General features: G+C 37.1%; 1 protein-coding gene across 2 annotated transcripts in view; it reads left to right on the top strand.

Annotated features, from left to right (window-relative positions):
• The window catches only part of LPCAT1 (lysophosphatidylcholine acyltransferase 1), a 67,180-nt gene that overhangs the window by 35,571 nt on the left and 18,388 nt on the right, over positions 1-13,221 (top strand). For both annotated transcript variants that reach the window (XM_063164282.1, XM_063164278.1), the window contains exons 10-11: positions 7,316-7,441; positions 13,061-13,214. In XM_063164282.1, coding sequence (XP_063020352.1) covers positions 7,316-7,441; positions 13,061-13,214 — 280 coding nt within the window. The remainder of the gene's footprint in view (positions 1-7,315; positions 7,442-13,060; positions 13,215-13,221) is intronic.

Below are 13,221 nucleotides of genomic sequence, written 5' to 3'. Positions count from 1 at the left end.
GACAGAAGAGTTTTTTTCCTGATGACAATTTTCCTATCCTTAGCTAGTAGTTGGTTACATTATTTTTTGTATTTTCTCTTATGCATTAAAAAGTCTTACGCTTCTTAGCTGCATCAACTTCAAGTTTTTATGCATTTTTACCTTTCTATGTTGTTTTGCTGCATCATAGTTCTTAATTTACTGATAGCTATTTAAAGAATTACTTGTTTTGTGGTTTGTTTGGAGTATTTTCCCTAAAGAAAATACATTAGTTGCCTCTTTTTATTGTGGGGCTTTACCCATTTGCTACTGTTCTTAAATGCCTAATTTTCATGAGCAGCTGTACTCTGAAAGACATCTCTTAGTTGTACTCAAAGTACTATTTAGGGTATATAAATTTGGTTTGAAGGAAAAAGTAGATAACTTTTACTGCCACTTTGAGGGGAAAACCAAGTTTGTTACCCTGCTGCTCTTTAGGACTCAGATATGTTTGAAAGAAGTATGTCAGCAGCTTAGCTTTTAGTTAGCTGCAAAAATTCATTTTGTACATAGATAAGCCAGTGGTAGTGAAGGCAGCGGATTGTGAAAATCTGCACTGCAGGTTCTTTGTGCAAGTCTAAAGTAACCTCAGCTGTAATTACAGATATAAGCTGACTAGATGATGATACACAGACCCACAGGTCACTTAATTACATGCAAACACAATTTTCCTTTAGTTTTAGTTTCTCTTAAAGACTGTCTTCGAAATAGGGAAGAATTTGGTTAGGTGGTACAGTTGGGAGAAAAAATGAAAGACAAATTATTGCAAATTTGTTAGATTTTTTTTGCATGTGGCAGATGTTAAGCCTGAAACTTGATGGAAACCAGAAACCTTTGGCCCTTTGTTTTTCAAAACTGTAAGCACCTCAGAACTTAAGTTCTTTCAGTACTCCTGATTTGAGCATTTTGTTTTCCTAGGTCTTTTGAGTGTTAAACTGAGCACTGTAATAACATGTGTGTGACACTGTCCAGGAGTTCTGAAGTTTCATTTTTGGTGAGCCCAGAAAGGCAGCCTTCCTGTAGAAATAGCAAAATGTTATAGTCCAGTTTGCATTTTTCCAGCAATTTTGTCTATCTTCCTCACAGAAACATTTAAAGACATATTTTTATATTTGCAGTAGCTGCTGAAATTGATTAAAGTGCAGCATGTTAGACATGGAACTTGAAACATCTGCCTTCCTGATGTTTTCTGTCAGGTGCTTGCCAGGATCACTTTCCCCGTGTTGGAGCATGTTATACAGTTAAAGCACTGACTTACCAGCTTGACATATGAGCATTACATTTTGCTTTTGAAAAATGAGTACTTTTATCCAGCATGCTGGTGAAGGCAAAAAACAGAAGTAGTCTTCTGTGTCCATCTTCCCTTTTGTCATCTTCTACACAGTCAAAATCAGGGTTTTTTTTCTTGCAAGCTCTGGCAGCATCAAAATGTGCACATCAAAATATGTGATAGGGTAATGCTAATTGCAGAAGAGTAGCCTTGAAGATGGGAGTTTGCAGTAGCTTACTGGTCTGACTCATGGCTATTTGCTGAATTCAGTAGCCTGTTGAATCTAACTTTGGAAAAACTGCTGTGTTTTGTGCCTGTGCTGTCTGAAATTTCCTTGTGTGATTCTGCACAGGTACTGTTTGGATGCTCAGCATTCAACTTTGAAATCCAAACTGGGCTTTTGGCATTTTTATACCATTAAAGGCATAAGCATCAGTATAAGTGGAATTACTGTAGTGCTGGAGTTAACAAGCATCCATTGGAAGCATTGATGGTGAGGGGTCTAGAGAGTAAGTAAGGTGAGAAGTGGCTGAGGGAGCTGGGGCTGTATAGCCTGGAGAGAAGAAGGCTCAGGGGGATCTATAACTGCCTCAGAAAGGAGGTTATTCCAAGCTGTAGATTTGCCTCTTGTCCAGCACAGCCAGTGATAGGATGAGAGAAAATGGCCTCAAGCTGCTCTAGGGGAGGTTCAGGTTGAACATCAGGAAGAATTTCTTCATGGAAAGTGTTAAATATCAGAATGGGCTGCCCAGGGAGATATTTAGGAAACAACTGGACGTGACACCATGGTTTAGTTGAAAGACAGTGATCAGTCAAAGGTTGGACTTGACCTCATAGGTCTTTTCCCAACCTAAAAATTCTGTGCATTGTTTGGGTTTCACGCCATAAACAAAAATGGAGATGAGATACATTGTGCACTCTGTTCATTTTTGTGAATACTATGAGTGTGGCAAGTGAAAAACATAGTCATAGAACAGGGTTAACTGTGCACCTTCTTGCTACATTTAGTTTCTCAAGGAAGAAATAAATTTTTTAAATGTTAAGTAATACTTTGCAACACTCTGGTTTGAACTGCAACACACTGGTCTTTGAATGCTGACAACACAAGGAGAACCTCCTCTGTTTTTTACCCCTTGAAGATTTGTGATGTGCAAGTCTACAAGATCAACAATTACAGGACCCAATTTCAAACAACACCAGGCAGAAATACAGTCATTGGCAACTTCTTTTTCTGTCTAAAAATTAAACAGTTATTAGATAATAGATTCCTTATGTGAACTTCAGACTCATGACTGGACCTTCTTTTGCTTGGAGAATGTCACAAAGTAGTAGTCTGAGGAGAGAAAAGGGACTATCTTCTCTGGCCTTCCAAAACTAAATAGTTGGCAGCGCTTCAGCTTGGGAAAGGATGGGAAAAAAAGAGAGTGGAGGGTTGTTTTGAAGGTCAGGAAAATCCCAGTGTTCTGAAAAAGCATACTAAAGGAAGTCTTAGTTTTCATAGCAGGAGAGATGGAAAGCACTCAACAGTAGATCAGCTAAAAGTAAAAAGAGTAAGTCTTTAAAATGTGCAAAATTGTGGCATTCATTACCAGATAGATAAAATTACTTCATCAGAGCTGAGATATACGGTGAAAAACATGTGGTTAATGAGTGATTCTAAAACATAGTGGTACAAAAGGTCTCTGGTTCAGGAAGTTTGTGTACTACTGATGACTAGATTAGATGACTACTAATAATTGGAGTTATTTGTCCACTGTGTTTTGTGTGTCTTTTTGCTGAACATCCAGTAATGAAGAAAAATACCAAATTACATATTTGGTACTTTTAGATAGAATCCTAATGTTTTCAGCACGTGGTAAAGATTATAGCTGATTTAAGGGAGTTTTTCTGAGCAGCCTGTGGAATGTTCTCTTGATTAGTTCATAGTTCTGCTTATGAACAATGTAAAACATTTTGAGAATCTTTTTGTTGAAATGTAGATTCCAAATGTCACAATATTGCCTGTACTATTTTTTCTCACTTTACATAATATTCCAGCAGTCACATTCTGTTTTATGTTTGGCATTTTGCATGCATAGTGGATTGGTATGCAGAAAATGAGGAAGTTAATAATTCATCTTATATTATGACTGCACAAATGTTAGACATAGAGAGCTGTTTGGTATAAGACATCAGGTTATAACAAGTATAACTTGTGTTTCTCAGATTGGGTTTGCAGAAAAGCTTTTGGGGTTTTGTTTCATTTGAGTTTATTATTTTCAAGCAACTTGCTGACTTGGAAACTTGATGTAGTGTGATGTGATGATAGGTAAACAGCCAGCATCTTGGGGAGGGCAGGGAAGGAAAAAGTCTCAAGGTATGTCAAGCGACACATTCATATCAGGCCATTTAAATCTGCTGGACTTTTTAAAAGGCTAGGCTCACATTAGCTGAGTGTGAAAGTAGAGGTAGTTTGAAGAAAAGAGGGGGGGGGGAATCTTTCAAATGAAGATATGGGGAAAGTTGTTTTATTTTTAGTTTATTAAGAATATGGGATTGTACGTGTGATTTGCATCTCAAATTGAAATGATCTTTTTTTTCCCCAGTTGAAGTAGAAGAAGATTGCCCTGGAGGATGAGTTAGAATAGTTTGATAACTGGTTCTGTAGAAAATCCTGTGAGTTGCACTTGTACCGAGGCCTTACAGTGAACTCTAATAAGCCAGGCTTCATTCTAAGAAATTAAAAATTTCACAAGTCTTAGCATAAATAATGAACTTTATATGTTGCCCAGTTTCAGTTTCTTCAACTGAGCTGAAATCAAGGTCCTTTAAAGCTGCTAGCTCTATACAGCTTGTGATTTGTCTTCTGAACTCAAGAGCCCCTTGAACTCTATCTGGCCTTGGCTGATTCTATGATTGAACTTTGCTTTGAGCAAAAGTGTTTCTTTCCTTCCTCACTTCTGACCTTTGTTATTGTGAAAGTCTGGATGTATATGTACTCTCTTTAAGTTCATTTATTTGGGTTTTTTTTAAGTCCAGCAGCTTGAAAATTACAACAGATAAACAAAAGAAGCTGCTTTTGTCTTTCTAAATCCCATTTCGTGTTTGTGTTGGCATTGAACGTACATGTAGGTATTAATTGTAGTGGGGATTTTCCTTCACTGATAGCAGCAATATAATTCTGGCCCAACTACCATCTCTTTTATAAGGGGTGCACAAAGCTATAAAAATATGCAGGTTGTGTTTCCCCTTGTGGTTTGGCTGAGTCTGAAATGACCCTGGCTTTTGTTTGGAATTTATTTTCTATCTTAAGTTTGGTTTTGATTTTTTTGTTGTTTGTTTTGGGCTTTTTTAAAAAATTCTCTTGGCTAGGCTCCTTCAACATATTCAAGGGCCATTATTTAGCAGTTATTTAAATCTGGCATTGGTGCTGGGCTGGCAGTCAGTCAGGCTTCAACCCTCCCCCCAGGCTGAGTGCCCTGATCTTTGTTAGTCATCTTTCTTTTAATGTGTTGGAACAGCATCTTGCTTTTGGTTTTAACAAGCTATTGTTTCTTGCTTTGGCTTGCCACCTTATGGTTATGTTTTAGCTTATCCATCTTCTCTATTTCACTTGAGAGAATGCTTGAGTTTCTTCTGTTTCTTTAAAGCCTCTCCATTTTAATCGCCACCTTTAATCATTTTTAATTACACTATTTTTTTCTGTCCTTTCAGAATTTAAGTGTCTCACCACTTCTCTGATTTCCTAATATGTCCAACAGAGGAACACTTTACTCTTTCAGTTTCCTTATTTTTAACATGCTTCCCCTTTTGCATGTAGTTCCCCTGTGCTTCAGCTGATTGCCTGTAAGTTCCTGTATTTCTGTTACATGCTATATCTAGCGTGGCCTGGAGAACTGATGAATTTTGGTGTAATGTGCTTGGCTGGGCTAGATCTTTGTGTCATTCTTTTATGGAACTGCTCTGGGTAGTACTGTCTGTAGCATGTCCTTGCTGGAGACAGTTGACATGGATGTCTATAGGGATGATTGAGTGCAAAAGATGGGAATAGGAAGTAATCTCAGCTGGCTGGATAGACTCTGCTTCTTTCATCCACTTCTTTCTCTTCTTTTGAGGAAAATTAATTTTGTGTTGTAAAATACCAGTGATTTCATCTTGTATAATACAGATTACATATATTAATACAGATTATTATAATACAGATTACATGTATTACATCATATATTGCATCTTTCATAATACTGTATGGAATACTATAAAACAGAAGTCTTGACATGCTCACAATACCTGATCTCTAACTCAGGTTGAACTTGGAAATGGATTTAAATCCCCACAGCATGGGGGAGTTCTTCATCTGTATTTTACCATGAGTCTGTGGGGTGAGGTATCACAAGAATCTTGCCCATTCTATTGAGGTGGTTTACTGATTTACAAATACTGCTGGACACTTCATAGGGGGAGTGGATTGGTGAAACAAGAACAGATCAAGCAGAGAAAATTTTAGAGGAACAGGATTCAATTGCTTAGATCACCAGTATGAGGCAATCTAATCTTCAGCATTCTGCTTGTAAGATGACTTTTCTCTGTACCTAAATAATTTGGTTTAGTGGGCTTTGTCTTTTGTTTCTTTCTCTTTGTTTCTTCTTCTTAGGAAGGGGGAGGCTATTCAGCCAGGATCACTACCTTCTAATTCCTTGTTTTGTGCAAAAATAGCTTATAAGTACTATCTGTTTTTTTACCACATTTGGTACTTTGGAGCTTGAATATTTATTAGTGAGGTGTTCTTCCTAAATGTTTGCCTTTCTCAGCCTCAAAGAGAAGAGAGAAGCCCTGATCAGTACCTTTAAGGTCTGGTGCATGTCCTATATGTCAGAGTCCCTGGACAGAAGAGAACTGGCTTATGTTATTTACCTTGCTATTCAAAGGCCTTGGAATGAGATTCTGAGGAAGAGACTGTTTGACAGAAATTGTTTGCATAAGAGGTAACTGCCATTACAGATCAAACTGCTTATAGTAAAGCAGAAAATTGAATGCAGAGTTTTCATCAAAGCCAAAATTAGTGTGGCAGACCTCAGGGTTTTGCATCAGTCTTGCCATTAGTGTATATGAACTTCACATACGAAAAAGATTGTTAGCGGTATGGTAGGCAAACTGTAGATGAAAAGAATTAAGGTAACTAAACAAATTTTGTGAAGATTTCATCAAACTAGAAAAAGCTGCATAAAGGACATAATGCTCCTTACTATGATAAGTAAAATCAAGTATAATAAAAAATGTGGCAGATGAGTAGCTTATATGGAGCTATGTTGGCTTTCTAAATTGCATCTTATGTTTGTACACTGAATTCTTAAAGTCCTCTTTCACACCACCTCTTTCTGTCAACTTTGCTGCAGCAAATACGGGGCAGCTACAATATCAGAATTTCCATCAATTATCTTTTGGAGCATCAAGTTAGAAGTGAAGCCAAAACCAGTAATGAATTGTTTAGTGTATAAAGACTTGGGAGTATTTTTTCCTACCTTAATGTAGAAAATATTTAAAAATAACTTGTTTGCCTAGAGTTTAACTCTACTTGTTTTTATATGTTGTGTTCTAGCTGTTCTTTATAGAGAAATGTTGCCTTTTGTGTAATATTAATATTAGCTGAAGGTAATAGCTGTTCTGCTCAGGTGATTGTGCTAACACATTAATAAATCAATAATAAAAATATTGGACACATTTGTTAATAAATATATATTTGGGTTCTAGATTAAACATTTTGAAACCCTAGATATTCACTTACAAAATTTGTCTATGAAAGTCTATGCACTGCCTAATTTTTGACTTGTGTTCTTGCATATTTTCATGGACTCAGTCAAAGCAGATGCTCTGCAACAGATCAAGTGCCATATTTCGTTCTCTCTGTATAAACTAACTTTATTGTCTCTTCCTTATAGTTTTCCAGAATTGAAAGCATAATTGTTACAGGATTTCTTGCTGTGAAAAAAGTGATTATTCTTCTCAGTTTTCTTACTGTCTTGTTTACAGTGTTTCTTTGGTTTATTCAAGGGCGTTGGGAGTTCCAGTGACAGACTACACGTTTGAAGACTGTCAGCTGGCTTTGGCTGAGGGACAGCTTCGTCTACCTTCAGATACATGTCTTTTAGAATTTGCAAAGCTTGTGAGAAGCCTTGGGTGAGCATATACAATATTTATATGTAACATATTCATATGTTTATATGCTTCTTTATTATATATCTGTAGTTTTTCACATCATGTAACAATATTGCATTTATGAGTATAAATGGAGTGTTGTCATCATACAATCAGGGAAACACAAGTGTAAAGTTAAAACAGTACTCCACTTGCAAGCAGCACCCCTGAATCCTAATGAATAGAGGAGGTTGTAAAATTCTTATTTTCCATCTGACAAGTGAGCAGAGTCTGAAGCATTCATTCCTGAGCTAGAAGACAGTTTCTGAAGAGGATCAGGAATACTGTGGGTTTCCTAATATTTGATACAGTTGAGAGTCAATTGTCTTTTCCTGTGACATCTGTGGAGGGAAAACAAATGCTGCCAACAGCAATCTTGCGGCTGGATTAACCTTGTAATAGTGAGGACAGAGGGGTCACCCTTTCCTGAGAAGGACAAGGTGGTGGTTGATCTTTTGAGCAGGTCACTGCCAGATGGACTTTCTAAGGCAGCTGTAGCTCAGTGCACGCAGCATGGATGCTCTCTTCTTTCTTCCCGTAGTGTCATTTCCTGTGAGATCTACCTTTCAAAAAAGCCTCAGCAAACCTGAAAAATTTACATTTTTACTACATTTGTACATTTACTACAATTTACATTACTAAACCAAGTAGTAGAACTTGCTGCTGTTTTTCAATTTTTCTCCTGCTTTCCGGTGATCTTATTGAGCAACTATGAGCTAAATGTACAGCCTCATCCTATTAACTCTCAATATGCAAGACCTTTTTTCATTTTCTTGTCTCATTACTTGAAAGAGCATAGTCTAATGTTTCCATTGTGTATTTTATTTCCTTTCACTAATTTTTTCCTTCATCTTCAGCTTGTGTACATAAATAAAAATAAAGAAAAAGCTCTGTTGGATAATAAGGAATGTAGGACATTCAATAGGACAAGGAATTCAGATGACAAGCATGTACTAATCTATTGTCAGGGCTTCCATCTGAAAAACTTCCATTAGGATAGGAGAGACTTATAGGGGAAAATAAAGATTCTCACTTTGTTTAAAAGGCTCTGAATTTACAGTACTAAGGAAGAAAAACAAGTGAAACAAAACAAACCAACCACCCACGTCTCTTATTATGCAGTTGATAATCCTGGGATTCAGTTTAATCCTCTTGTTAAGTTGTCTGGCTTCTGTCTGCTCAGTTTAAAGCTGTTCTTTCAAATTATGCTTTTGTTTTGGCCTCTGAAACAGTTACATGCATATGTAAGGGAGGTTCACTGCAGCCCAGAAGTTCTCTTTCTGGTATGAGCAATTAATCCTTGGCAAAATATAATCCTCTCTGAATTTGGGCATGTGCCAATAAGAAGGATATTATGCTGGTATTTTTCTGGCACAATTGGATGAAGATTGTAATTTGACTTCATCTCTAATGCACATTTGATAATAATGTAGTCATTTTGCTGTTTATTCAAAGGTTTTGAGGTCAGGGAGGCATTAAAATCATCCACTAGCATCCCTAAATAAACTGGAAAAGTAAATTTTATCCAATGGATTTTTCATCCAGTCTTAACATTTATTTTTGAGCAATGACATACTTTCAAGGTAAGATCCAGTTTTAAAATTCCTATAGTAAGGCAAATTCAGAGTTCTTTTTGGTTTTGATTTTTTGAAATCAACTTACACCTCAGTTTGCTCTACTGAAGAGTTACTTCTGTGCGCATTGTGTCTAAGGATTCATTATCGTTGTCTGTAAAATTTGCTTAGCCTGTGCTCAGCTGGATGGGATCCAGTCCAGAATCCATGCAGGCACAGCAATGAGTTCTCATGCTTCATCTAAGGAAGAGCTTGGGCTGTACAGCTGCCTTGTACCAAACTCTGTGATAAAATGACTGCTTTATCAATGACATCAATTGATCATAGACTTATCTTCTCAAATTGCGCATTTATTGCTCCTCAAGGAGTCGTGTTTCTCTTCAGTCTGATAGTTTATGTCTGACCAACAAGCTAATTGCTAAACTATGTGCAGTCTAAGTTAAAGCTTTTTTTTTCATACATTGTAAATCCTCTGCTTCATTTGATGACTTATTCTGTAAGTGATGTTCCTATTGTGTAAAGTGAATCTCTGTTTTTATTTGAACTGAATCTATTGCCATGTTCTGGACATTGAATCTTGTTTGGATTTTGTGCCTTACTAAAGCCTCTTTGAATATCTTCTCCTTCAGGAAGTGTTAATACAGTTAATTAAGTCTAGTATGTCTTTTTATGAGATGCTTCTTATGAGTTGCTTTTGGGTAGGTGCCTGCAAGGATATCCTTGAGTTGTGGTTTGAATTTATTTGCTCCTGTTGTTTTAAGCTTCTGTTTGTTCTAATTGCCAATATGACCTCATTGGGTTGACCATGAGGATCCTTTTACTCAATGCAGCTGTAAGCTACCAAGATCTGCAAGGACCTCAGGCCTGGTGCCTGTCTATTCTTGCTCAACAGCCTCTACCATCCAGACTACACTGCAGATTTCTGCTCTCCATGTGTGTCTGAAATGGGCCAGACTGTAGGTAGAATTTTGTCTCCAGAGTAATAACCCTCACAGCTAACTACCTGTGCTGTGACTTCAGAGTGCTCAGATGTCATCTATAACAAGGAAAAAAACCTCTGGAGGATGTTTACCTTCTGCATTTGTAATAAAAGCAATGCTCTCCAATACAGGAGGTGATCAAGGATCAGGCATGACAGCAAATACCAGCCATGGCAGACCCTGCTTTTGTGGATCAAGGCAGGGTGTGCCAAGAATATTCAAGAGGGTCAGTTTTGCAGTTTTTCAGTATACTTGCTCTGTGATGGCAAGAAGTTGCACATAAGTACATCAGCAGACATAAAGTTGAATGTCTTTTCTGGCTTAGGGCATGTTTCTCTGTGCTTGCAGTTTCCAGTAGCTAGCTACAAAATCCAGCTGTTCTTCCAGCTCTCTGAAGGTTTTTGGCAGGTTCCCAGCATGCAAGAAATAAGCTTATTTTCAAATAGTCAAATATAGCTAAAACTAGCATACTTACTAAAAATAGTGATAATTATGCTCTAAAATATTCTACCTTGAGGGATCTGGTTTTCCTTGTGAAGTCTGCTGTGAAAAATTTGATGTTCAGAGCTGTTAATCTTGAAGAATGTCCTTTCCATCTTCATGGACTCAGGAATACTTCCTGTTCTCTTTAGTATGCACTGACCTAAAAAATGAATCAAAACACCACAACAGCAAATAATTTTATATGTCATAAAGCCTAGATCCTGCATGGAAACTATTAAGCCAACAAACATGATTTCATGAGGGAAGACAGTTGTTGTGGACTTTCTATAATTTATGGCCTCCATTGGGATAAAAGTAACAATTTTAAAGCAATTGCGACATTCGGACCTTTTCACATTGGTTCAGAACTTATTATGAGATTTGCACTTGGCTTCTGACGAGTTCAGTTTAGCAGCTTATGGTCATCAACATATTAATGACTTCCTGATTTTGAAAGGTTAGAGGGAAGTGAGCCCACGTTGGATGACCAGAAGCACAATGCTGTCATACTCAAGTTGAAGCAGTTTGCCTCACTGGTCCACATACTGCTTTTGAGATTGCCTTACACCTCTTTCTATATTTACAAAAACATAAACCACAAGATGCCTGTAAGATTTGTGGTGAGCTGTGTGACTTTCCATACAAGATTTTGCCTTCAAGCTTCTATAACTGTTCAGTCTTAATTACTGGTGAAGAGGAGATCTTGCAAGTCTTGGGTGCTACCCACCAAATGAGTGCTCCCTCAGTTCTAGGTGAATTTTGAGACAATTAATTGCAAACAAAATCTCTGATTTAGAGACACATGATACACTACATATTCTGCGTCAGTGGGGGCTTATCTCAAGGGAGGATTTAGATGCCAGCTGTCCTCATGCTACTGTTAAAATCCAGTGCAGCCACTACTCTAGGATGTGTTATCAGTGGACACTTCTTGCATATAATCCTACACGTGAGAAGATGAGTTCTGTGTGCATCTCAAATCCTCTATGGATTTTTTTTTGTTATTGTTCCTTCTACTTTTCTACTTGATCGTGGAAAATTAATTCTTGCAGAAGGATGTCTCACTCTTTTTTCACACTTTAGAACTAAATCTTGAGATAAGTACTTTAAAGCTAGGATGGAGAATTTGTGAATTTTCTATAGGAGTCATGGGTTTCTGGAAGAATTCTTGCATGTTCAAGTCTTATAATTCAGACATACAGGTCTTGGCATGGTTTAGTTAGTACATATTGATAAGTCATATAGGTCATGACAAAAACCATGGGAGTTGTACTTTTACTTAAGAGTTGTGATCTTTAGGAAGGGTCACTACAGCAAGCAATCAAGTTCTGGAGCTGATGTATCAGATCATCTTCCTAGCAGAAATGCTCTTATCTTTTTTCAGAAGCTCCTCAGAATGCTGATATTAAGCATTTTATTCATTCTTGTTGCTGAGAGGAAGCTGCTGAAGAGTCCCAGCTGCAGTCTGGGAACAGTTCTGGTGGAAGCTTCTGAGTTGTATGAATAACTGCTTCTCTTTGTCTGCAGCAGCAAGCAGCAAAACAGGCAACTGCAGAAGGAGGAGACTTTACTGGCATTTTTTGTCTCCTGAGTGGAAAGATGCCCAAGTTACTCTGAATCAGTTCAGAGGAGACCTGATCCAGATCTGCTTGATGTTATATTTGGGGGGAAAGCTGCTTTTCTTTACATCGTACCTGCAGCACCGTTTATTTTATTCATAGTAAGATTATTCAGTAGGGCTTTTTTGTTTGGTTGGTTTTGGGGTTGTTCTGTTGTTGTTGTTAGCTTTTTTTTTTTTTTTTTGTCTTTTTTTTTTTTTTTTTTTTGCAAACCCAAAACGGGAAGCTTGACTTAGGCAAAAAACCAGCCAACAGCCATACAGTAGATATCTATAGAGGTATAAAAGATATCTGTATAAAGTTGTTCATCCATCAATGTCTGGTTTTGCAATAGGGAAGGACTAAGGAAATTCTGTAGCTGTAGGAACTACAAGAATTTTGTTTGGGTTACCTCATAATGGTGTCCAACTCAAGACTGAATGTGAAAAATGAGGACTGATAAACAGGATTAACAGTATAATCACTATTATGTAATCCCTGATTATTTTTTTTTTAGGTAAGATGCATCATGTCCTTCCTGTTCAGTGACATTAGTAAATTTGGAAACATAATTGGTTTATGTTAGTGTCCTACAATACAGCCATTTTCAGGTGACCTAAATTCCACCTAGTTCTCCATGCTTGGAATTTATTAGCTGGTTCTAGACTGTGTTTCTTCCTGTTGAACTGCTTGCACATGTGGCTTGTCATCAAGGTAGACTAAACGACATGAGTTTGTCCAGGGTTCTTAAGCCCTTGCAGTAATTCCTGATACAGCTTGAGAACTAATGGGAGCTTTAAAACTACATAAATACATTATTTGATAATAAAGTTGTGTAATAATTCTGAAACCAGACTTTTTAATGCTTCACACCATAATCATCCATTTTTTCATTTGATATTTTGAAATACATATTGTTAAAACTGGGTTGATTTTTAAAATATGCAAAAATACTATGCTTTATAGGCTGAAGCCAGAAACACTTGAAGATGACCTTGATAAATATGCTGCCAGTGCCATGAAAATGAAGAATGAAAAGGTTGATCTCAAAGAATTTTCAGCCTACTTGGAATTTCCAGTTTCTCAGACATTAGAAAGTATGTTTGCACTTTTTGATGAGGTAAGAA

Source organism: Melospiza melodia, chromosome 1 (assembly GCF_035770615.1).
Source record: "Melospiza melodia melodia isolate bMelMel2 chromosome 1, bMelMel2.pri, whole genome shotgun sequence".
NCBI lineage: Eukaryota > Metazoa > Chordata > Aves > Passeriformes > Passerellidae > Melospiza > Melospiza melodia.
The sequence above is the reverse complement of the archived record's forward strand: the minus strand, read 5'-3'. Positions and strand labels throughout refer to the sequence as shown.